At 36.5% G+C, this 27,494-nt stretch overlaps 2 protein-coding genes across 2 annotated transcripts; both read left to right on the top strand.

Moving 5' to 3' along the window:
• The first annotated feature begins 2,594 nt into the window (after positions 1-2,594).
• LOC120179711 (protein TIFY 10B-like) lies at positions 2,595-4,178 on the top strand. The gene is made up of 4 exons (XM_039185240.1): positions 2,595-2,908; positions 3,038-3,200; positions 3,425-3,781; positions 3,875-4,178. Exons 1-4 carry the CDS (start codon positions 2,782-2,784, stop codon positions 4,014-4,016), a joined length of 789 nt encoding a protein of 262 aa, XP_039041171.1. The 5' UTR covers positions 2,595-2,781; the 3' UTR covers positions 4,017-4,178.
• A 17,884-nt stretch (positions 4,179-22,062) lies between these two features.
• LOC120179710 (oligouridylate-binding protein 1B-like) lies at positions 22,063-27,227 on the top strand. The gene is made up of 12 exons (XM_039185239.1): positions 22,063-22,338; positions 23,599-23,660; positions 24,001-24,103; positions 24,255-24,331; positions 24,407-24,468; positions 24,575-24,662; positions 24,867-24,942; positions 25,038-25,068; positions 25,536-25,655; positions 25,815-25,900; positions 26,264-26,440; positions 26,671-27,227. Exons 1-12 carry the CDS (start codon positions 22,237-22,239, stop codon positions 26,947-26,949), a joined length of 1,263 nt encoding a protein of 420 aa, XP_039041170.1. The 5' UTR covers positions 22,063-22,236; the 3' UTR covers positions 26,950-27,227.
• The last annotated feature ends 267 nt before the right edge of the window (positions 27,228-27,494 follow it).

Below are 27,494 nucleotides of genomic sequence, written 5' to 3'. Positions count from 1 at the left end.
TATCGCGAAGCTGGGATCAAAGCAACAATGGAGTCTTTGGGTCCAATGTAGAACCACCCTTTTTCCAACATAGGTATTGTCTCCGACACATTGCTACGAACTGCCATATAAGGTACAAGAAGAATGATGAGCGTCAATTAATTGTGCGAATGAGTAAGTGAAACTGATGTAGTTTGTTTTCTTTCGATCCTTTTAATTTTGCAAAGAAAGCAAGTTAATAAGTTATACATTTGTTTATCATGTTTCGAACTATTTCCTCGAATGTTTGAATCAATGCTTCAAGATTTACGGGCGAAGAACGAGGAATGATACAATTACATCAGCCTCATCGATAAAGAAATGTGAACGAATGCATATGATGGTGGATATCGATATGGACACATGACGACCAACTTGGCAGAGGCAATAAATTCAACCTTAAAGCGTGAACGTCACTTACCAGTAGCGGCTTTGGAAAAGACTATATATTTTCGTTTGGGGGAGCTTTTTGCAAAGCTCGGGGGACAAGCTCAAACCTGAATGCAAGTCGATCATGTCTATCACCCTAGATTAGTTATAGATCTACAGAAAAAAATTTATGCATCAAATGGAATGTCTGTAACAAGCTTCTCTAGAAGGCATTAAATGTTTTGTGTCACAGAGTTATCGCTACCTCTTCAAGGGATTGAAGCTGTGTCGTTAAGAGTAAATCTAAGGGACAGAACGTGCGACTGCGGGTTTTTTCAAGCTCTGAAGTATCCATGATCTCATGTGATAGCAGCTTGCTCGCATACATGTCAAGACTATAACCATTTTGTGGATCTCGTATACCTACTATCTGAAGTTTTCAAGGTATACGAATTTGAGTTTCCCCCATAGGTAATGGCAAAGACCCTGATGAGATTCAAGATTGGCTTCCGATTGTACCAAATCCGAGTTTATTGAGGGAGCGTGGTCGTCCAAAATTCAATCAAATTCATTGCGATATGGATAGTCGAGAAAACTCTAGATAAGCCATAAGATGTGGGCATTGTAGAAACCAATGACACACTAGAAAAACATGTCCACTTCTGTTGTCATCAAGTAACAATTGATGAAGAAATGATGTAGTTGTTTATCAAATAATAATTCATGTACTTTAATTTGCATTTACTTCAAGTTAATGTTATTCGATAACCGCTGACGAAGATTAAAAAAATGATATAATTATACGAGATTGAACGTTGACGTTATATTAACGAATAATTGATATTAACGATACAATAAGTATTAAATGATAAATGATAACCAAATTACAATAACTTATATTAAATGGTACTAAACAAAATTAAGCAAAATAAATTAACAAAAAGTCCAACAAATTTAACAAAATAAATTAAAATCAATTCAACCATATTGACGAATTAAAATAAGTATTAAATGATAAATAATAAAAAAAATTACAATAAAAAAGTCCAATAAACAACTACAATAAAAAAGTACTAAATACAAATATAATAAAAAAACAAAACCTATCGATGCCTGCGACGCGAATGTGTTCTGTAGGGCGGTGGCTTTCGGTCTCGATGAGGATTTCTTCGTATCACTGGTTGTGACTCCTCGCTGTCATCATCATCGCCATCGTCGTCGTCGTCTTGAGCAACTACATTTTTTTATGAGGAGCCGATGACGATGAAGCACCTCCATAGAATAATGACCCTCGAGGTGTATGACTGACTATTCCACCGGCTTGCGAAAACTGAGAAAACTCATAAAACCCAGACATTGCTGAGTGTGAAAATTGTACAGGAGGTGTCTGTGCTGCAGCCATAGTGATGAGGCTGAACCCGCCAAATATCCTGCGGCGTGCGTTACTGACGTGTGGTAGATTCACAGGTAAGACGCGATCCCTGTCCCACGCTATACTCTACGTGGCCTAAGGTACGCCCCAGGGGCCGCGCTATACACACGTGTATCCCATGTCATCATCAGGTGCACCTCACGGGGCGCACATTATCTCACGTGACGTCAAATCAGCGTTAAACGCGCTGTAGGGGGCGTACCTTTCTGCAAAGGATGTTAGATCGAGAAATATAATCTGAACGGTATCTGATCGAAAATATTAAACGAAAAAAGTGATTTTTCGAAAAAAAAAGCCGTAAAACACAAATTTTATAATAGAAATTGTATTCCAAATTGATTTCTAAAAAATCTAAAAAAAATATTAGAATTTAGATATAAAATTATTTTTTAAAAACTAATAGGTTTTGAAGGAATTTGCCGAGATGGTTTGCACATATTTTGAGAAAAATATGAGAACCAAAAATCTTAGTCCACTCAAAAAAATATTTTTTTATAGAAAAAATACTGTTGAAGGGCAGCCATGGAAATAAGTGAGGTTGGCAATTGCAAGGAAACCCCTATCTCCATCCAACTTGTTTTGTTCTCCTAATTATTCTATTACTTTATCTTTCTTCAACCTTGTTTTGTTCATCGAAAAAAACGTGCTTTAAATAAAATAAATAAATTTATTTCAAGAAATGAGATGATAAAGAAACCAAGACAACTCACAGCTAATCAGGTTCAAAGAACATGGTGTGAGAGACATTTCTGGTAACTCGCTTTCCCCCACTTTGTATTTCTTCACGTCTTCCCCTTTTTAGGATCCTCCAATTCTTCCCTCAAAGTGGCAAAAAACATATGCAAAACACCCTGAATCTTTGATGTTTCAGTAGGGTTTTCTTTTAATATTGGAGGGTGATTTTCAGAAAATAGAAGAAGAAGAAGAAGAAGAAGAAGAAGAAGAAGAAACCAGAGAGAAAGATGTCGAATTTAGGGCAGAAATCTCATGAAAGAGCAAGCTTTGTCAATCTTCTGAGCCAGTACTTGAAAGAAAAAAGGAATCTTGGGGATTTCAGCGTTGGAATCTCTTCAAAACCTGATGCTAAAGGTACCCTTTTTAGCTTTTGTGTTCATGGTTTGTCTGATTTGTCAAAGTTTCCCCCCCCTTTTTTCATGTGGGTGTTTTTGGAAAGAAAGTTTTCTCAGATTTGGAAAGAGGGATGATTTTTGTTTGCAGGGCAACAAGCAAAAACGATCAACTTTTTGTCCCACGTGGCTAATTCTTCTGAGAGTTCAAGACCAAATCTTGTGGCATCTACATCAAATGTGAAATCTTCAGATTTCATCCCCTTTGGCTCCTCCTCTTCCAAAGAAGACGCCATTGACAAGACAGATCTCAGGTGTGTTTAAGTTTTGTCTGATATATTCAAGGAGGCCAACTTATAAAGTTTTAATAGATGAAAACAGATCATTAATAAAAAATACAGAGAAAATAAAAAAAGTATAGAATAATTTAAAATTTTTAGAGCACCATGGCTCCCTCGGTCGGTCCATCTATGCAATGATTGTAATTGATGCGGTGAAACATGTATGAACCAAGAATGTTTTGTTCTTGTTGGTGTAGGAAACTAGTAGCAGTGGAACCAAAGAATGCTCAGCTGACCATGTTTTTCAATGGCCAAGTATTTGTATATAATGATTTCCCAGCAGACAAGGTGAAGGAAATCATGACCTTAGCTAACCAAGGAAGCTCAACAGCATGTAGCGGTGTCAATGTTGCCGTCTCTGCCATGGAAAAACCGAGCCATAAGATCAATAAAACCGATAACAATTCCGATATCCCTGACTTGAACATTGCCTCCGGAACTGCAAATACTCTGGCTCAAGACCCTTCGGTTGAGCGACATCAGTATGGCGGTTCGGACTTGCGAATCGCAAGAAGGAATTCGCTTCACAAGTTCTTTGAGAAGAGGAAAGACAGGTACAGAGTTGCTCAAGACCCTTTTGTTGTGGTACTTCAATGTTGAATGATAATATCTCACTAACAGTGTCATCAATGGCTTCGTTTTTCCAGGGCAGCTGCCAGAGCACCGTACCAATTGAACAACAACCGAGTCTCGCCTCCTCCGCCTAAACGTGGCGGAAACAAGGCGGCGGATTACGAGGAAGGTGAATCATCGAAAGAAACATCAAGAAACATTGATCTCAATTTATAGTTTATATGACTTCATTGTGTTGCAAGTATAGTTATACCTTTTAGTGAATTTACAGGCACAAGGATGTCAAACTATTAACTATTGTTGTTGGGCATTTTTACACAGTATGTTTCTGTTTTGTAACTAATCTGTTGCAATTGAACTCAAACCTGATTTCTTTTATCTTCTAAATGAAACATTTTTAGTTAATTTTGGCAATAAAACAACTTTAAATAGAGGTGTTCGTGAACCTATCGATTAACATCAACGATAAAGGGATGTTTTCTTTCTAAAAGTCTCGATTCGAAAGGTTTTTATGATCGTTATCGCTATCAATTAACTAAAGAAACTTTGAGCAGACAATACTTTGTAAAAATAAAGATATTCGTGAGTTAAGTTGGAATGAATTCGTACAAGAATAAAGGTATTCGTGGGTTAAGTTGGAATGAATTTGAGATTAAAATATTAATTTTCAAACCCAAGAAAATGAATTTTTTGGATAAAATATTTTATCATGTTAATTTCCACCGTATGTGCTTTTGATATGATATAATTTATATAAAAATAAGGAAATTAATATCTCTACAAGATTGAAAAACATGCCGAACTAAGCTTAGGTCCTAAAATTTGAGTCAATGGCTGACATTATTTTTAAGTAGACTCCCCCCTATTTTTAAACTTAATTTGGGCAAGCTACGCCAACTCGCCAAGGACATTGAACCATTGGGTCTATTCTGTTTTGACTATTAAACTAAAAATTGTACGAATTAAGTTATTAAATTTTCAACTTGATTTCGATCAAGTCACTGGTAGTTAATTACTAGTGAAATTGCTAATGTCATACTTAAGTAAATTTATATATTAATATAGTCAATATTTATTAATTATACAAACTATCAATTTATGCACTTGTATGTAGGTTCACCTATATCTTATTGGTTAAAAATCAAGAAAATAAAGATAAGAGGGGGACTTAAACCTAGGACTTAAGGGATTGTGAGTGCATTTAACCACTCAACTAAATTGAATATTTAATAGAGAAAATAACCTCAGTGACCAAAAATTCCTTATAATATACGATTTTAACCAATTTTTTTTGGATTTGCCAAAATGACCAACTAAATCGCAATGCGATCGATAATTCGCAACGCGATCTCCGGTATCGCAAATCAGTTTCCATATTTGCAACGCGAACTTCGACTATCGCTTTGCGATTTACATATTCGCATTGCGATAGTCCAAGTTCGCGTTGCGATAGTCGAAGTTCGCGTTGCGATTTTCCAAATTCGTTGCGATAGTCCAAGTTCGCGTTGCGATTTATTCCAAGTTCGTTGCGGTAGTTGAAGTTCGCGTTGCGATTTATTCCAAATTCGTTGCGATAGTCGAAGTGTCCAAAATCGCAACGACTGGTGGTATTGCATTTGTTTCTTAAGAATTTTCCCTAAAAAGATAATATTCGTGCGGACGTGTCGAAGACACGTATTACCACGACCACGACCACGAGACGAGACGGCGCGCGAGAGTCCCCCTTGTTCTCTATCACTCAACAAGGAAGTGGGAAAGCCAAGCCTTAAATATCATTCCCAATAGTGTTTCCAACACTATGTGGGATTGAGCATTACCAACACTTGTTTCCAATACTATGTGATTATTCAGGAAACAATTAAAAATCATGCACCTTAAAACAACTGAATCATCAACCAATTGCATTAGTATTATACGATTAAATATGTCATAATTAAAAGTCAATCTACAATCAATCGCGATTATTGCAATTTTAAGTAAAACATTCAAAAAAATTGCATCACTCGCGAGAATAAAAAAATTGTTATCGTGCAATTACAATCAATTGAAAATAAATTAGAATTGCATGAAAACTAAACGAACCACAAATACTTTTCATACAAATACTAAAGTCATTAACTATAATTCACAAATAATTGTTAGGTATGACTCATAAATATACCAGTAAAGAGGACAGGAGATGGAGCGGAGTGAGCGAAGCGAACATTAACTGTCCTTACAAAGAAAGTCTCATTGTGGGGTTACGAATTATGTGGGTTGGGGGTGCGGGGGTTGCGCCCCCGCGGTACGGTACAGAGTTGATTTTGTAATTATGTACCAGGGTTTTCTATTATAAATAGAGATGTAACCTAGACCTAAAATATCATTGAATAAAACTTCTAGCGCCGCCTAGGCACCGAAGACGTAAGCACATTTCCAAACCTCATAAAATTCTCGTGTTCTTTTGTTTTCTTTACCCGTTTTCGTCAACAATAATATCACTATTTAAGGCTCAATCCCACATAGTATTGGGAACAAGTGTTGGTAATGCTCAATCCCACATAGTATGGAAACACGTGTCGTGGTCGTGGTCGTGGTAATACGTGTCTTCGACACGTCCGCACGAATACTATCTTTTTAGAGAAAATTCTTAAGAAACAAATGCAATACCACCAGTCGTTGCGATTTTGGACTATCGCAATGAATTTGGAATAAATCGCAACGCGAACTTCGACTATCGCAACGAACTTGGAATAAATCGCATCGCAACGAACTTGGAATAAATCGCAACGCGAACTTCGACTATCGTAACGTGAACTTGGACTATCGCAACGAATTTGGAAAATCGCGTTGCGATAGTCGATGTTCGCGTTGCGAATCTGGAAACTGATTTGCGATACCGGAGATCGCGTTGCGAATTATCGATCGTATTGCGATTTAGTTGGTCATTTTAATAAATCCAAAAAAAGTTGGTTAAAATCGTATATTATAAGGCATTTTTGGTCACTGAGGTTATTTTCTCTATTTAATATATGGTTGACAATATTTTATAGAGAAAATAACCTCAGTGACCAAAAATCCCATATAATATACGATTTTAACCAACTTTTTCCGGATTTGCCAAAATGACCAACAAAATCGCAATGCGATCGCTAATTCGCAACGCGATCTCCATTATCGCAAATTCGCGTTGCATTTCGCGTTGCGATAGTTGGAAATCGCGTTGCGATGGTATACAATGTCGTTGCGATTTTCCCAATTCGCAATGCGAATAAGTAAATCGCAATGCGATACTGACTATCGCAATGCGATACTTACTATCGCAATGCGATAATACAAAATCGCAACGCGATTCTGACTTTCGCAACGCGATTTACATAGCGCCATTCGTATTAACGCGTATTTTTTTTTCAAATTCCAAACACGAATTTTTTCTTAATAAATCGGAAACTGAACCGTCCACAGTAATCGCAACTCATAACCTCAAACCCAAAAACACAACACTCAGTCCCATCTCCATCTCTCACTCTCTACGGCGAAATCCGTCCCCATCTCCGAAGATTTCCGTCCCCATCGCCGGCGAAATCCCTCACAACCATTCACAGTCAAAAATCCCTCACAATCATTCAGAAATGGAAAATCAACCTCCGAGGGTTAGTTTTTTTATTTTTATTTTGAAATTTTTGCATTATTTTAGGTTTTTCATATTGAGATTGATGATAAGTTTACTGGTAATTTCAATAATAGATTAACCATTTCACTTAGATTTCTTATTAAATTCATTCGATTGCTGCCAATACTGCTAAACTGTTTAGCCTGTGAAGTTAGTATTTGTCTTTGCTTTGTCTTTTGGTTGAAGTAATGCAGAAGAAGAATAGTTTCGAGAATGAAAATCGCAACGCGGAAATAACTATCGCAACGAGATAATCGCAACGCGAAATAAAAAACGCAACGCGAAACAAAAATCGCATTGCGATTTTTATTTCGCGTTGCGATTTTTATTTCGCGGTTGCGATTTTCATTTCGCGTTGCGATTCTCTCGTTGCGATAGTCATTTCCGCGTTGCGATTCTCATTATCTCTTTGCGATTTTCATTTCAACCAAAAGACAAAAACAGTGTTGCAAATTTTAGTTTCAAGAATAAACTACTATTTATGTTTATTGTTTTGTTTTGATATATCTTGACAGTGTAATTTTGGTATATCTAACTTGGTATGTTTATTGTTTTTTTGTAGAAATTTTTTTCGGCTTCATTGACATTAAGGAATAAAGTTAGCCTAGCCACTACAATTGCTTCGAAGCTTTCACCTGCACAAAGAAAATTGTTTGAAGAAACATGCTTCGGGCCATGGCTGAGAGTACAGCATCCGGGTGGAGATGCTAGTTTGACCCATTTGTGGCTTCAGACCATGACTAGCGATCTACCCGACAGTATACAACGTGGTGAGGAAGAGATATGGTTTCATTTTCCACCGGCGTATACTTGTTTTGGGCGGAAGGAGTTCTGCTTAATCACTGGTCTACGATTCGGACACGATGATGTAGGCCGGTACACTCGTCATATCACCCGCCCATCATGGTTATCCAGGGTTTTTCCTGATGAGTCATAGAGAAGCCGAACTTACACGTCGACGACATGAAGAAATTGTTTAATAAGAAAGATGATTTTACTCGGATGAATGACGTCGATGTTGTCCGAGTATGCCTTCTACTTTTGTATGCCGGCTTTTTAGGCAGAGAGGCCAGACAACCTATTCCTCAGGAGCTAATATTATTGGTAGAGGACCTAAATGCATGGAATCTGTTTCCGTGGGGTTCGTATATATGGAAGCTACCTGGACTAAGTTGTCGTCTGCCTTTGATGACCGCAAAAGTTTGCGGGGCGATGGGTCGAAATACACTTTGTCAGGCTTTGTTTGGGCCTTTAAGGTAAGAATTTCTATATAATGTTTTCAAAATTATAATTAATTATTTAACAATTACTAATGTTTGTTATTATATTGTTTGTAGATTTGGATATTCGAGGCCTTTCCCGCCATGAAGACATATGCAATAAAAACTTCAAATGATATTCCCAGGGCTATTTCCTGAAAGAGGAAACGTCTGTTGGATTGGGAAGACTTAATACCATATGCGACAATAAATAATGTAAGTTAACACAAATACTATCATATATAAACAAGTTATTAATATTAGACGTTTAACTTTGTTTGAGTTTTTATATTTTTAGGAGGCCAACATTCCATTAATGAGACTGACACCCATGGAGGCTGAGCTTGCCACTGATTGGTGGCAAGCTAGTCAGCGTTTTCTTGATGGCACGAATGATGAGCAGCCTCCACTTCCTCCACTTCGAGAGCCATCACCTCACCTAGAGCCATCACCTGATCGACCCGACTATACACCTCTACAACGAGAGCCATCACCTATCCCGTCACATCATCGAGCCTCTTCTCCACCATCACCTCATGATAGGCGACCGGCAAAGATGCCACGACTTCTATCTCCCTATTCTCCACCTCCACGGGATGAGTCAAGGGAGTTACGTGATGAGGTCAATGCCTTGCGTGAGGAGATCGGTACTCTACTTGATAACGATGGTGCATGGCGTGTGGAGGTGTCTACTTTACGTGGTGAGGTTACCGCTCTACGTGAGATGGTAGTATCGTTGCAGAATGAGGTTCATACTCTACGCAACGAGGTAAGTTTAAGATTTTCCATATTTAACTTGATGATAAATTTACTCGTAATTTCACTTAAATTAACCATTTCACTTAGATTGCTTAGTAAATTTATTCGGTTGCTGCCAAAACTGCTAAACTTTTTACTTTAACACTGTGAAGTTAGTATTTGTCTTTGTTTTGTCTTTTGGTTGAAAGTTTGAAATATATTTATCTTTGTTTTCACTGTTTAATATCATGTCTGTTTATTTACTGATATTTGTATTTTTATTTAGCGGACCGATAAGGTGGATGCTTTACGTCGGGTTTTTTTGCACGACAGAGTTCACGCATCAGATGGCGTGCACGTGCTATTAAGTCTCCGTATACCCCAATAGTGCGAAGACACCGCAAGAAGAAGCCCGACTCGCCTATCATCCCTCAAGAGTCCACTCCTATCGTTGAAAAGGCCCCTATCATTCCTCGAGAGTCCCCTCCCACCGTTCAAGAGGCCACTGTCATCGTTGAAGAGGTCCCTCCCACCATTCAAGAGCCCGATTCACATGGCGTCATATGTAGGATTCTTGAGAAACCCTATGACGTGCCGTACATGATGGATTCAAGTTGGCTCTCGTATGAGTTACCGGCCAGTACCATACCGGTATCTGAAGAGGAGAGGAAACAACTACCGGACACAATTCTGGATAACACCCTTTGGGCTAAGACCGCAGTTGATTTTTATCTACATGAGCGAAGCCAGGGGTGTTTCACTGACATATGCAAGCTCAATGATGATATCTATTTGTTGCTTGATCGGTCTTGGTGGGGCGTATTATTAGGGGTCGAAGACAATGGCTATTTCGATGGAGGGGTAAGTCTTATATTTTTCTTATATTTTCATTTGATTAATTTTTTTGTAAATTTATGTAAGTTACTAATATATGTCTTTTTTTGTAAAACAGCATATCGATGCATGGGTGTCACGTCTTCTAATAATTAGGAAACTTAAGGAAAATAAAAGCACGGTATACAATTATGCCGACGTCTTTTAACGCCGTTCACTTGAAGAATCAACGAGATGAATCATTTGCGTTGGGCAATGGACAAGCTAAACTTTATCCTGCATGGTGGGAGGTCGATCAGGTTAGTGTTTATTTTAGATTAAGTTTAAAGGTATTCATAAATAAGTGCGCAAATGAATGAATTATTACTTATGATTGCAGGTGTTTATCCCTGTTTTGGAACGTAACCATTGGCTTCTCGTCGAGCTTCAGATCCCATCCCTTAAGGCAATAGTATATGACAGCATGATAAATTACATATCATTGGCTGATTTTAAGAGATATTATTAAGGGATGGAGCTCTTATTTGGCTAAATACTTGGATGCGATAAATTATTGGACTCGTTCTGGAAACAAGAAGCCAAAGAAGCTCAATATTACAGTTAGCAGAGACGAGACCGCACCACAACAAACGAAAGGACCCAGAGGGGATTGTGGTCCTCTCGTATGCTTGGCGTTGGACCGTTTGATCACATGAAGTATAAAGTATCTACCTCCCACCGATATAGATAGAGCTGCAGTAGGCTTGTGGTTTCAACATTATATGGCTAGATCAATATATACGAGACGCTGCCTACCTGCATCCGCGTTATAAAAATGTCCATAAACAATTGGTATGTTTATAGGCTTGTGGTTTGAAAATGTTTGGTTAAGTACCTAGAATTCAATAATTTGTTGTTTGTAGGTTTTAGATGTGTAGAAAGTGTTGTTTGAGCAAATGTTTGGTTTATGGAGGTTAATCTCAGAAGTGAGCTGCGTGAAAATGATGTATGGCTGCAAAAGTTGATTCAATAGTAGAAGTGTTATTTTCTCTAATAATTATTGCTTATTTTTTGATTGTTTAATTGATTTGTAAAAGGTGATTTGTAAAAGTTGATTTGTTTAATTGGTGTTAACATAATTCTTATTTGTGCTTGTTTAATTGATTGAAATGTAATGGTTGATTTTGTTGATTTCAATCTGCATTATGTTGAAGGCAAAAAGTACTATCGCAATGCGAAATGAAAATCGCAACGAGAGAATCGCAACGCGAAAATGAAAATCGCAACGCGAAATTAAATTCGCGTTGCGATTTTCATTTCGCATTGCGATTCCCTCGTTGCGATTTTCATTTCGCATTGCAATTCTCTCGTTGCGATTTTCATTTCGCATTGCGATAGTAATTTCCGCGTTGCGATAGACATTAAGATGATTGCCTATTAAGTGATAACAACTGGAACAGATCATAGCAATTTTCAAACTCAAGTTACTAATACATGCCTAACTGAAAATGTTAAAAGTTCACACATAAAATCTACATAATACAACGTTTGCATTTAAAAATCACCTAAGTTAACAGTCCCAAAAGGTGAAGCCAGTTGTGATTGGGATTTTAAAGATGATTGCGATTTTGATTGCCTTTTTCTTGACACCATATGAGCTTTGGATTTGATGATGATCCATATTTTGGTAGAGGAAAAGATGATTGTGATGGCACTGGTGATCCACATGTCAACCTTGTATGACCACTTTCCTTGCACCGACTACATGTCGATCTCTTCTTCTCTTCACCCTTAGACGGTATACGATCGTGACTTTTTGGTCGGCCAGGTAGCCTTCTGTCCATGGCTAGTGGCAAAACTGTTTGTAAGTCATCTGGTATGTCCCACTCAGAAGGATGTGAAATAGGGTAGACAATCTCGGCATAAGTCTGTCGATATACTTCTGTAGTGTAGCAATCCATAGCGTATGTGCTTGAATCATCTTGGTTTAGATGAAGAGCAACTTTTATAACATGGCCACATGGATAACCAGATGTTTTCCATTTCATACAACTACACGTCCTTGCATTTAGATCGACAAGCCCATTTAAGTTATTATCTAGTACTTCAAACAAAGTGTTTGAACATGGTTCAACTCTCCATGACGTTGACTTCACAACACGTTTCGTTATCTTTTTTTCAGTCCATGGTGTAACACGATGTTCCAATGTTCCTGTAAATTTAAATAAATAATACTTAGTAAAATATATGATAAGTTACTAATTCAAAGAAATAATACCTGCATGGTTTCTTTTCTTGTAGTACCACTGTTGAATAGAGGCTCGAAAAAACTCCATTAACATAGTAATGGGTAATTTCCGGGAATGACGACTTAGAGCGTTAATTGATTCTGCACTATTAGACGTCATGAAACCATATCTTGCTCCAAGTTGATGTACTCTTGACCATCTTTCAAACCCGACATCTTCTAGTGTTTGAGCACACTGAGGCAAAACACGTCTTAAACAGTTTATATGCTTATTGAAATCCACTTCCCGATAAGCCTTTACAACCTTCCAGTATGTCCATTTGTGCTTTTTTATACCAGCAGACCTTGATTTTAGATTTCTATACAAATGAACACCACAAAGTCCATGAAAAGCATCTGGGAAACACCTTCTAACAGCGTTGTCAATTGAGTTTGCCCTATCGGATATGATTGTCAGATTGCTAATAGGACCTATGCAATCCCTAAGATGCCCCATAAACCATGTCCATGAATCAGAGGTTTCAGATTTGCCAACCCCGTAAGCTATTGGCAATATCCCATTGTTAGCATCCATGGCTACTGCTAATAAGTTTACTCCAAGGTATCGACCTTTCAAATGTGCTCCGTCAACTATAATAACTGGGCGCATGCAAGTAATAAACGAACGAATCTACAAAATAATATACACAAGAAATATAGTCATTTAAATGTGAAATGCATGTAACTAACAGAAATGAGTCAACAAAATTATATTGATTTACTAACCGCAGCACCAATGGCGATAAACAACAACTCAAAGCGTCCATCTCTATCTGTTTTGATATGAGTTACCGACCCAGGATTTTTAAGCTTTAAATTGTGACAATAAGCCGGCAGTTGGGCAAACGATGCTTCTGGCGACCCCCTCAACAATTCCAAGGCATAACATTTGGCTCTCCAAGCTTGAGAATATGATATACTAATCTTGAACCGAGCATTCATGTCAGTCATAATTTCATGTCCCCGATATACCCTGCCATTCAAAAACATTAACTCAGCCAGAAAACCACCCAACACCTTTTTGTTTGCCTGTCTATGGTGAGGAAAAACTTGGGTTCTTGAACATGTATGTTTATCAATAAAAGTCCTAACTTGAAACATTGCGCAATCTTTTATCCTCTTTGCAATCATACGCCACGTACAGTTTTTGTCAATCGTACACCTTATTTCGAAACGATCTTTGCTTGATTTGTTAACTTTTAGTTGATAGCCATCTTCCACACATTTCGTATACAAAGCTATCTTCAAGTCTTCCTTTGTATCAAAACAATCATCTTCTTGATACGAATAACTTTTGTGTAACAATCAACTGATTCTTTGCCAACTCTTCTTCCGGTAACTGAAGTAATTCTGGCATATTCCAGTTATACTCCCGTGGCATTTTCTTTTCTTCGGGACTTTTTCTTCTTCTTTTCTTCTTCCGGATTATATGAATTACAGAATGGATGTTCAACATGTTCATTCACAGTCGTAACTTCCTCCTCATTATCATCAACAACATCTTCCTCGGCAACGGGTATTTCATCATCAAAATTCGGGTATTGACCAATATCAAAATCATTACACGCAGGGTCTGTTTCTTCTTCTGAAACATCATCAAAATCCGTGTATTGACCAATATCAAAGTCCGGTATTGACCAAGATCAATTTCGAATACTGACTAGTACTCACAATTTTTTCTCTTGGCTCATCATCGTCTAATTGGTCAATACGAAAACCGGAATTTGGTGCTGAAAGTTGATTTGGATTTGGATTAGAGAAAGGCTGTGGGTTTTGAGACCCACTTAGTTGATTACTACCCGCTACTGACCCAACAATACTACTTCTAGGTTCAACAACATACAATGTAACATCATCACTTGAAACATTAATATAAGCAATGAATCGTTCAACATCTTCATTGTCGGTTAACAAATAAACTTTACCATTTCTCTGATAAGATAGCCTAAATCCACTTAGGGGCTTTAAATTTAATTTCTTTGAAACACGTAACATTAGGGTTTCATAAGTTAACTTCTTTAATGACAGTTTTAGTTGAAGATTCATGGGTAAAGGCATATATTGTAAAACACCATGAACATTCTCCCATGACCCTCCAAAACACAAATCTATCCAAACATGATCAACATTAGATGATTTCATGGTTGTAACTAAACAAACGAGATGCGAAACTAAGACCTGTTGCCGGATGGGGAAGGATGTCGTTGGATATTGGAACGGATGTCGCCGGAGAGAGTGATAGATGGAGATGGAATGAGTTGCGATTTAGGGATTTAGGTTATGAGTTGTTGCGCTGCGTATATATATACACAAAAATTTGGCTTGCGAAACTAAAACCTGTTGCGAACTTTGAAACTCGCATTGCGATTCTGTATTATCTCGTTGCGAAAGTCAGAATCGCGTTGCGAAAGGCAATCATTTGACCATCGCAATACGAAATGCAAATCGCAACGATAGAATCGTAATGCGAAATGAAAAAGGCAACGAGGATTAACATGATAAACTTTTAACAATTATTGAATTCTAGGTACTTAACCAAACATTTTCAAACCAAAAGGAGTATATATGTTAACAAAACTTGCATTATGTGTATTTTATGTGTGCACTTTTAACATTTTCAGTTAGGCATATATTAGTAACTTGAGTTTGAACATTGCTATGATCTGTTCAGTTGTTATCACTTATTAGACATTCATTTGACTATCGCAACGCGAAAATGGCTATCGTAACGAGAAAATCGCAATGCGAAATGAAAATTGCATTGCGATTTTCTCGTTGCGATTTTCATTTCGCATTCCGATTTTCTCGTTGCGATAGCCATTTCGCGTTGCGATAGTCTGTTTTGCCTTCAACATAAAGCAGATTGAAAACCAACAAATCAACTATTACATTTCAACACAAATTATGTACACATCAATTAAACAAATCAACATTTACAAATCATCTTTTACAAATCAATTAAACAATCAAAAAATAATAATAATTCTTATTTCTTCATCAATTATTGAATCAATGAATCAACAACTTTGTGACCCCGTACATCCATTTCACGCAGCTCACTTAAGGATTAACCTGCAGAAACCAAACATTTGCTCAAACAAGACTTCCTACACATCTAAAACCTACAAACAGCAAATTATTGAATTCTAGGTACTTAACCAAACATTTTCAAACCAAAAGGAGTATATATGTTAACCAAACTTGCATTTGACTTACCAATTAACAATGGACACTTTCATAACGTGGATGCAGGTAGGAAGCATCTCGAATATATTGCTCTAGCCATATAATGCCGAAACCACAAGCCTACTGCAGCTCTATCTCTATCGGTGGGAGGTAAAAACTCTGTGCTTCTCGTCGTTAAACGCGCCAAGCAAAGGCATACGAGAGGACCACAATCCCCTCTGGCTCCCGGCGATTGCTGTGGCACGGTCTCGTCTCTGACAACTGTGACATTGAACTTCTTTGGCTTCTTGTGTCCAGAATGACTCCAATACTTAATCACATCCAAGAATTTAGCCAAATGAGAGCTCCATCCCTTGAAAATATCTCTCAAATCAGACAGTGATATGTAATTGATCATGCTGTCATACACTATTATCTTCAGGGATGGGAGCTGAAGTTGGACGAGAAGCTAGTGACGACGTTCCAAAACAGGGATAAACACCTACGATCATAAGTAATAATTCATTTATTTGCGCACTTATTTATGAACACCTTTAAAAAATTTAAAAAATAAACACTAACATTATCGACCTCCCACCATGCAGGATAAAGTTTAGCTTGTCCATTGCCCAACAAAAATGATTCATCTCGTTGATTCTTCAAGTGAACTGCGTGAAAAGCCGTCGGCATTATTGTATATAGCGATTTTTTTTTATTTTTCCTAAGCTTCCTTATTATTAGTAGACGTGACACCCACGCATCGATATGCTGTTTTACAAAAAAATACATATATTAGTGAATTACATTAATTTTTAAACAAATTAATCAAAATCATATATAAGACAAATATAAGACTTACCTCCCCATCCAAATAGCCACTGTCTTCAACCCCTAATAGCACACCCACCAAGACCGATCAAGCAACAAAAACATTTCATCGTTGAGTTTGCTGATGTCAGTGTAACACCCTTGGCTCCGCTCATGTAGATAAAAATCAACTGCGGTCTTAGCCCAAAGGGTATTATCCACAATTGTTTCCGGTAGTTGTCTCCTCTCCACTTCAGATACCGGAAGGGTACTAGCCGGTAACTCATACGAGCCAACTCTCATCCATCATGTCCGGAACCGGTGGGGGTTTCTCAATAATTCGATATATTACCCCATGTGAATCGGGCTCTGGAATGGTGGGAGGGACCTCTTCAACGATGACAGTGGCCTCTGAACGGTGGGGGGGAATCTTGAGGGAGAATAGGGGCCTCTTGAACGATTGGAGGGGACTCTTGAGGGATGACCGGTGAGTCGGGCTTCTTCTTGCGGAGTCTTCGCACCATTGGGGTGAACGGAGACGTAATAGCACGTCCACGCCGTCTGATGCGTGAACTCTGTCGTGCAAGGAAACCGACGTAAAGCCTCCACTTATCGGGCCGCTAAAAAAATTAATACATAAATCAATAAATAAACACATGATATTAAACAAAGACAAATATGTTTCAAACTAGCATTGTATTCACCAAATCATTATTCTATCATAGTTCACAAAATGCTCAGATAACATTCCAGAAGTAAGCACTTATATAAACATTAAAAGGACAACATATAAACATTCCAGAAGAAGAATAGTTTACTTTCGCAACACGAAACTTAAAATCGCAACGCGAAATGACTATCGCAACGCGGAAATGGCTATCGCAATGCGAAATGAAAATCGCAACGACAAAATCGCAACGCGAAATGAAATCGCAACGCGAAACACAAATCGCATTGCGATTTTCATTTCGCGTTGCGATTTTTTCGTTGCGATTTCATTTCGCGTTGCGATTTTGTCTTTGCGATTTTCATTTCGCATTGCGATAGCCATTTCCGCGTTGCGATAGTCATTTTCGTGTTGTGAAAGTAAACTATTCTTCTTCTGCAAATTGAAACTTGAATGGATTGCATTACTTCAACCAAAAGACAAAAACAAAACCAAAACAAATACTAACAAAACAGTTTAGCAGTATTGGCAGCAACCGAATGAATTACGAGTATGAAAAATCTTAAACTTACCTCGTTGCGTAGAGTATGAACCTCATTCTGCAACGATGCTACCATCTCACGTAGAGCAGCTACCTCACCGTGTAATGTAGACACCTCAACACGCCATGCACCATCTTCTTTGCTTAAAGTACCGACCTCCTCACGCAAGGCATTGACCTCATCACGTAACTCCCCTAACTCATCCCGTTGAGGTGGAGGTGGAGAACAAGGAGATAAACGTCGTGGCATCTTTGCCGGTCGCCTATCTTGCGGTGATGGTGGAGAAGAGGCTCGATGATGTGACAGAATAGGTGATGGCTGTCGTTGTGGAGGTGTATAGCCGGTCGATCAGATGATGGCTCTGGGTGAGGTGATAGCTCTGGGCGAAGTGATGGCTCCCGAAGTGGAGGCTGCTCATCAACCGTTCCATCAAAAAAACGCTTACTAGCTTGCCACCAATCAGTGGCAAGCTCAGCTTCCGTGGGTGTCAGCCTCTGTAGAGGAGTGTTGGCCTCCTAACAATATAAAAGCTCAAACAAAGTTAAACGTGTACTAGTAATAACTTGTTTATAAACATATGGTAGTATTTATGTTAACTTACATTATTTATTGTCGTATACCATAGTAAATCTTCCCATTGCAAGGTCTGTTTCCTCTTCCAGGAAATAGCCCTAGGAATATCATTTGAAGTTTTTATTGCATATGTCTTCATGGCGGGAAAGGCCTCAAATATCCAAATCTACAAACAATATAATAACAAACATTAGTAATTGTTAATAATTACTTATAATTTTGGAAACATCATATAAAAATTCTTACCTTAAAGGCCCAAATAAAGCCTGTCAAAGTGTATTTGGAACCATCGCCATGCAAACGTTTTCGATCATCCAAGGCAGACGATAACTTATTCCATGTAGCTTTCCATAAATACGAGCCCCACGGAAACAGGTTCCACGCATTTAGGTCTTCTACCAATTTGATTAGATCATTTGGAATAGGTTGTCTGGCCTCTCTGCCTAAAAAGCCAGCATGCAAAAGAATTAGAAGGCATACTCGGACAACGTCGACGTCATCCATCCGAGTAAAACCATCTTTATTATTCAAAAATCTTGTCAGGTCTTCTACGTGTAGACTCGGTCTCTCCAGCTCAGGAAAAACCCGGGATAGCCATAATGGGCGGGTAATGTGTCTAGTGTACCGACCTACATCATCGTGTCCGAAGCGTAGACCGGTGATTAAGCAAAACTCCTCCCGCCCAAAACACGTATACGCCGGTGGAAAATCAAACCATATCTCTTCATCACGACGTTGTATAGTCTCTGGTAGATCGCTAGTCATGGTTTGAAGAAACAGGTGTGTCAACATCGCATCTCCACCGGGATGTTGTACTTTCAGCCATGGCCCGAAGCATGTATCCTCAAACATTTTTCTTTGTGCAGGTGAAAGCTTCGACGCAATTGTTTTGGCCAGGCTGACTTTATTTCTCAAGGTCAATTGAGCCGAATAAAAGTTCTACAAAAACAATAAACACTAAATTAGATATACCAAAAACTACACTATGAAGATATACCAAAAACAATAATAAACATAAATAGTAGTAGTTTATTCTTCAAACTTAAATATGCAACACTGTGAATTTCGTATTTGTCTTTGTTTTTTGGTTGAAGTAATGCAATTCATTCAAGTTTCAATTTGCAGAAGAAGAATAGTTTCTGAAAATGAAAATCGCAACACGAAAATGAAAATCGCAACGCGAATTCGACTATCGCAACGAGAGAATCGCAACGCGAAACTAAATCGCGTTGCGATTTGCATTTCGCGTTGCGATTCTCGGTTGATTTAATAAGCAATCTAAGTGAAATGGTTAATCTATTATTGAAATTACCATAAACTTATCATAAATTTCAATATGAAAAACCTAATAATAATGCAAAAATTTCAAAAAGAAAATAATTAAAAAAACTAACCCTCGTTGGTTGATTTGGTTGATTTTCCATTTCTGATTGTGAGGGTGGCTCTGAGAGATGGAGATAGACGGATTTCGCCGGAGATGGGGACGGATTTCGTCGGAGATGGGTGAGAGAGTGAGAGATGGAGATAGGACTGAGTTGTAATTTTAGGTTTTAGGTTATGAGTTGCGATTACGGGATATACTGTGGACAGTTCAGTGTTCCAATATATTAATATTCGTGTTTGGAATTTAAAAATAAAATACTTGGCCAGGATACTAATGGTGCTTTGAAAATCGCATTGCGATTATGTATTATCGCGTTGCGAAAGTCAGTATCGCGTTGCGAAAGTAAGTATCTCGTTGCGATTTTTTATTATCGCATTGCGATAGTCAGTATCGCATTGCGATTTTCCCAATTCGCGTTGCGATTTACTTATTCGCATTGCGATTTTCCCAATTCGCGTTGCGATTTACTTATTCGCATTGCGAATTGGGAAAATCGCAACGATACTGTAGACCATCGCAACGCGATTTTCAACTATCGCATTGCGAAAATGCAACGCGAATTTGCGATAATGGAGATCGCGTTGCGAATTAGCGATCGCATTGCGATTTTGTTGGTCATTTTGGCAAATCCGGAAAAAGTTGGTTAAAATCGTATATTATATGGGATTTTTGGTCACTGAGGTTATTTTCTCTATTTTATATATATGCTCAACTGTAATTAATGTAAGATATTTTTAAAAATAATAAAAAATGAATTTATGAGAGTATCTAAATAAAAAAATAGGTGTATTATCATCTTAATTATGATCAAATTGATAGAATGAATGAATAATAAGAATCAAATGTATCATTTTACAAACTTATTTAATTATAACATCAATAATTTTATAACAGTTGACAATTGATAGTTTGATTGGAATCAAAATAAAAATTTAACGAGACATAATTGATGAAATATAACAATTTAATAATGATATTAAATATTTAATGATTGCACGAATAAAATTAATTATAAATAAAATTAAGTGATTAAAAATCTAATCTAAATAAAAAGTTATAGCTATTAACTTAATCTTAATTCAATTAGTAGCTGTTAGAGGTGGTTGATTGAGATACATAACTGCAATGGCTTTTATCTAGTATTTTAGAGTAGCAGATTATATATACTTTTTGATCAACTAGAGGAATATGTTATAGGTAAACTATGTATTTAGTATTTAAAATATTAATTTTAGTATCTAAACTTTTTATTTTTTCATAATCATATTTAAAGTTTATTTTTTGTTTCATTTTAATACCAGTTGAAAATTTAATGTTTAGTTTTGGAAAAAAAATTTAAAAACTGAGGTATTAAAATGAACAAAAAATGATAGTTTATGTACTAAACATATTAAGTTTTTAACGGTAAAATACTAAAATGAAACAAAAATAAACAATAAATATATTTTAAAAAATTAAAGTCTAAATACTATAATAGATCGAAACTGATTATTTAGGTATTATACATACTTTAAACAATATATTGTATTAGGACGTGGCAATGCTTCATTTGTTGTTGACAAAAGAAGAAATATAAAACAGTAACTTTATCTTTTTCCTTTCCCTCAATTATAATCTTGCTATAAATATTTTTTTTGAGCCACTTGTTTCCTCTTTTTAGAGTTTAAATAAATTTAGTAAACTATTCGTGAACTATTTATATAATATTTATTTATATTCGTTTGTTAAGTTAAATAAACGACATAAATAAAAAAATTTATGTTCGTTTAATAAACGAATGAACACAAATAGAGGTGTGTTCGGTTCGTTTATATTCACGAATAAACTTATTTATTAGCTCATTTATAAGTTCGTTTATTAATTCGTTCATTTATGTTCATGAACAAATTCGTTTGCCCGATTCTTCTTTTTCCTTTATTTTTTTACATTTAAAATATTATGAAGATACAGATTAAATAGAACACTAAAAGTTACATTTTAAACTATGAATTTTAAGAAGTTTAAACACTCGTGACATAATTTTATCATTTTACTTTAGTTTGCAAATGAAATTAAAAATCGAAACGAACTATAAACAAACACTAAAATAACTCTAAACAAACACTAAATGAAAGTTAAATGAATATGTTCATGAATACATTCACGAACATTAAACGAACATATTTATGACTACGCTCGTGAACATGTAAACGAACATATTTACGAACATTAAATGAATAAAAATAAATAAATAAATATAAACACGACATTAAAAATTTAAAATAACACAAACTTAACTTACATCATCTTTAAAAAAATAAATAAATAAATAAATAAATGAACAATAATATATCTTTATTTGTTCAATATTATTCATTTAACTCTCTCTCTCTCTCTCTCTCTCTGGGCCTCTTCTCTTTTCCAGTTTTTTTCTGTTCTCTCCTATGCTCTAAATCGTAGCTGGAGAAAAATTACAGGAAAACGAAACAAATTCAAAAGCGTAATTTTCTTGCCAACCAAACACTTCGATTAATTATCCCCCAGTCAATCGCCGAGAAAAAATACAAAAAATGCAGCACCAGAGGATGAAGCAACAGCAACAAGCCTTGATGCAACAAGCACTTCTTCAACAACAGTCTCTTTATCATCCTGGCATCTTAGCTCCTCCTCAGGTTTTTCCACTATTTTTGTTTCTCTCATGCCTTCAATTTTTGTTCTCAGTTTCTATTTTTATCGGTTATTGACGTATATTTTTTTCATCCGTTTTTTTACGTTTTTTTGTAGATATTTTTTGAAATCGTATTTCGATCTTCGAGCTAGTGTTTACTTTCGTTTTTTTGGTTGATTCGTAGAGCTTGATTAGTTAGGTAATTTCATGTGGTGATGGTTTTTCTTGTGTTTTACTCTTTGGTGGTTTTTGTTTTTATTTTGTTGTTTCGAAGGCTTTGAATGTGATTTTTTTTTCGTTTCTGTTTTCTTCTGCTTTATTGGTCTGCAATTCTGTGTCTTTAACGTGCTTTTGGTGCAAACTGAAGCTCTTTGTTTTGGTTAAATTTGATGAGAATTTGTGTTGTTTCTTATTATTTTATTTTTTCATCGCGTGAAATTCCAGTGTTGTTGTTTCTCTTATATGAAGTTGCAGCCTTCAATCTGACCTTTGGTGTTTTCTTTCTCATTTTCTTGTGTATCTCACCACTTTGGTTTTATTTGGTTCCCTGCTAATTGAAGCATACATGTTGTTTTGCAAATGTTGACAAATGATTAATGCGTTTAAGTGATCATTTTGTTAAAATTGGGAAAGAACGTACAATTTCTCATTTATGGAGTAAATAGCATGGTTCGTAAATTTCATTGTGGCCCTCTTTAGGTTTTTTATTTATGGTGCTCCAATATAACACCATGAGCAAATTTAAAAAGTATATGGCACTTCAATGTGTTTTCTTTTTGTTGAAGTTACATTTCTGGCAGGCCTCTTTCTTTGAATTTTATAGAACGACATGGTCTTGTTTTTCAAATTGGAGGTGGGAGTTAAAAAGAATTTTGAGTTGTATTTATACTTGAGTTTACTCTGACCTGCAGGCTACAGTTGTGCTGGAAGTATGTAGTATTTAGATTAGGTGGAAAATCTTTGGCCTTGTCATTGAAAAAATGGTGGAAAAAAGAGATTATGTTTAAAGCAAGAAAATTTATTGTCTATCTTGTCTTTAAGTTGAAAGTATCAGTGAAGTTGGAGAAGTGATGTTCTCATTTCTGCTGGTTGTATTTGAGGTTGACTGTTGGATTTTCAAGAAATTCTTATTCAATTCTGGTTTGGAATGATTTAGAATTATGTTTAGTGGGAAGGGATTTTTTCTGTTAATCATTTCTTCTTTTCCTCTTTTCTATTCTCTCTCTTCTTCTTTTCGTAATTTTTTTCCTTTTTAATTTTGCAGATAGAGCCAATTCCAAGTGGAAATCTGCCTCCTGGTTTTGATCCAAGTACTTGCTGCAGCGTGTGAGTGTTTGCCTAAATTTCTTTCTTAGTTGTTTTTATATAGTTCTTTTCACTTGTTTTATATTTTTTGTGTATGTTATTTCCCTTATTTCTTAAGCAACTGTACAAGTTGCCTTTATGCTTATAATTATATTCATTGAGACACTTTTCCTTCTTGAATCTGGTGATAAAAATGTTTCCCCTATCCTTAGCGCAAAAATTTAAGCTAATGGCTCCTTTGATTAATAGTTAAATGGTTTCTGGAATTTGATAGATACTTGTATGTTCTTGCATCTTTCAAACAACTCAGAAAGTTACTTGTAGCCTTTTGTTTACTTATTTAATTTTTGAGCAACTGCAGTTATGTGGGAAACATACATACACAGGTGACTGAACCGCTACTTCAGGAGGTTTTTGCAAGTACTGGTCCTGTTGAAGGTTGCAAGCTTGTCCGAAAGGACAAGGTATTATTTTCAATAGTGCATCTTTTTTATATATCTGAAACTGTGAGGATGATCTATATGATTATCTTTTGTTGCTTAGTTTTTTCTCAGTTTCCTTTAACCTTTTGATTGTTGTATTATTGATCTTCTGGTCTATACTCTACTTGAGCAGTCGTCATATGGATTCGTCCACTACTTCGATCGTAGATCAGCTGCTCTTGCTATATTGTCTCTGAATGGAAGGCATTTGTAAGTATTAACTTTTGGTGTCTCCCACTTACTTTGTTTTGAGTGTGCATTTCCATCATATCATGTAATCTGCAGGTTTGGACAGCCTATCAAAGTCAATTGGGCATATGCTAGTGGTCAGAGAGAAGATACATCAGGTTTGCTTATGTACTGGTTTGCAAAAGTTTGTTATAAAATATTGATGATGTGCTGGCAGTTTTTTTTTTACAATTATACATTTTGATAGTATCATAATCTGTTCAGGTCACTTTAACATTTTTGTCGGGGATCTCAGTCCCGAAGTTACTGATGCAATGCTGTTTGCCTGCTTTTCTGTCTACCCCAGTTGTTCGTAAGTGTCTTCTCTTTTTTATCTTGACTTCAGTAAATGTTTGTGTTGACGGCTTTGTAACTTTTTAAAGCTAAATACTAAACTATTAGATTTGCAAATTTATTGGTTAGTAAACCTTGGTTAGTGTTTTGTGTTAAAATGATACAACATTGATTTGATGGTGTCAAAGTGAATAACAAATATGTATGTCTTTACTGATTTAAGGGATGCAAGGGTTATGTGGGATCAGAAAACTGGACGTTCAAGAGGATATGGGTTCGTGTCATTCCGCAACCAGCAGGTACTGTTCCTTGGTTAAGTTTGTAGTGACTCTTTATATTTCTTCTATTTTTAATGTTGTTTCATCTACTTATGTTTATCTCCCCCTTTGTTCAGGAAGCACAAAGTGCAATTAATGACTTAAGTGGTAAGAAATGTTTTTTTAATCTCTCGTATACTTTTCTTATCTTCATTAGTCCGTAGTTTTTAGCTCATCAAGCAGTGATTTATAGCTGTAATAAATTTCAGGTCATCAAATAATGTGGCGATTTATAGCTGTGATACATTTTAGCTCATCAAATAAAGCTGTGATACATTTTAGCTTATCAAATAAAGCTGTGATTTATAGCTGTATACATTTTTCTCACATTCTTCATTTGTTGGAGTAATTTTAATAGGTTGCTAAAATAGTAAACTAAAAACAAAAATACCATTTCTATTTATTATGCTATTCTGTAAAATCACCTTGTGTAGAGCATTAATTCATTAAATTGCTGTGGTTGAGCTGGAATAATTGTATTTAGCACTGATATTTTAGACGAACCATCACTTGCATGAATTGTTATTATTGGCATTGCAGTCAATTCCAATTGTGCTTTTAATTTATACTTCTAGGAAAGTGGCTTGGCAGTCGGCAGATCCGTTGTAACTGGGCAACAAAGGGTGCTACCAGCAGTGATGACAAGCAGAGCTCTAATGCCAAAAGTGTGGTGGAACTAACCAATGACTCACCCGGTGTGTGTTTTGCTGCAATTTATTATCTTTTGTTCAAAATATCAAACATTTTACTATAATTATTACATTGTTTAATGTGAACCGCATTACTATTAGTACTTCATAATTTTATTTAACCTTTATATATCTTTATCTTTGTGCCAAATGGGAAATGTGCAGAGGATGGTAAAGAGACAACAAATACCGAGGCTCCTGAGAATAATCCTCAATATACTACTGTTTACGTGGGCAATCTTGCACCAGAGGCAAGTGACCATCTCCGACTCCGACAACTCTTCTCTATACTACACATTCAATTTATAGTGGAATTGGGTTCTACAAAGCATTATGAGTTTACTTTCATAGGACAAATGAAATGGGTTTTGAACGATCTAGAGTATAAAGAATAATTGATCTTTTATCAATTCTAACGTTCCAACCATTTTTGCTGTGAATATGAACCACGTAGAGTTAAAAGTTTAGTACTTTGACCTTGAGAACTCTCACCTTATAACAAAGCTTTTAGTTCATGTGAGAATTGGTCTTGTGTTCTGAAAGCTCCACCGACTTTGTACCGTAAAGGAGCATCATATGTTCAATAAAACCAAATATTTTTTTTATTCCTGCAGGTCACCCAACTTGAACTCCATCGTCACTTCCATGCTCTCGGTGCTGGGGTGATTGAGGAGGTTCGGGTTCAGCACGATAAAGGGTTTGGCTTTGTGAGATACAGTACACATGCTGAGGCAGCTTTGGCTATTCAGATGGGGAACACTCAGTCATTCCTATTTGGCAAGCAAATGAAGGTTTGTGTTCTGCTTTTAGTCAAAAGTCATTTGTATTTGAGAAATATACATACGTAGTTTTTTATATATTTGGAGGATGATGCTCTGGAAATTCTTCCGCGAGTATTCTGAAATTATCCATAGTATGAGTTTGATGATTATTAGGGATGGTTGAATGTTCTTTGGTTCAGTCTTGCACTTGTGGTTTCAAGCATCGTTCTTGAAAGTGACATCTTAATTTGTTTGTACAGTGCTCTTGGGGCAGCAAGCCTACACCACCAGGGACAAGCTCAAATCCACTTCCCTCACCCGCAGCGCCTTTACACGGCCTTTCAGCCGCCGACCTTTTAGCTTATGAGCGGCAGCTTGCCATGAGCAAAATGGGTATTCATGACCTCATGCACCCTCAGGGGCAGCATTCTCTCAAGCTGGGAGCAATGGGAGTGGGTGCCGCCGGAGGAAGCCAGGCTATATACGATGGTGGATTCCAGAATGTTGCTGCCGCCCAGCAGCTGATGTACTATCAGTAAACATATAGAGAAAAGAGTGGTTGTGTGGTAATATCCTTATTTCCTGCATTTTGTTTGCAGGTTTTATTCGAGTTCGAAATAGGAAGCTTTTGAATGTATTCCCTCTCTCGTAGCGCAGAGGATGCACCCTGCTTTTTATCTTTATATAGCGTATGCTTGTGTATTGTACCGATCTTTGCGTATTTCCAGATTTTATTCGAGTTAGAAACGTGCCTACTAGGAAGCTTCTTAATGTATTATCTCCTTTACATATGGATGCATGAGCATATTTGCTTCTTACCCCTATACTTTTCCATATCCAGATGTGTTAGAAATATAATATAATAAAATGTAATTAGTTGGTATTGAGTTAGTCAAAACTAACTGAGTTTGTTAAAAGTTGGTTAGTCTGTTGGATTAAAGTTGTTAAGCTTGTTTGAGTGGTGCTATATAAGTACCATTTGTAATGGGTTGAAGGACCCCTTTCATTAATACACTCAGTATATTTCCTTTCCTTATCTCCTCATCCTTATACTCTAGCCACCGGCAATTCTTCGTATCTTACC

This window comes from Hibiscus syriacus, unplaced genomic scaffold, assembly GCF_006381635.1.
Source record: "Hibiscus syriacus cultivar Baekdansim isolate YM2019G1 unplaced genomic scaffold, ASM638163v2 tig00112443_pilon, whole genome shotgun sequence".
In the NCBI taxonomy this organism is placed as follows: Eukaryota; Viridiplantae; Streptophyta; class Magnoliopsida; order Malvales; family Malvaceae; genus Hibiscus; species Hibiscus syriacus.
Note: the sequence above shows the minus strand (reverse complement) of the source record. Positions and strands in the feature narration are given on the sequence as shown.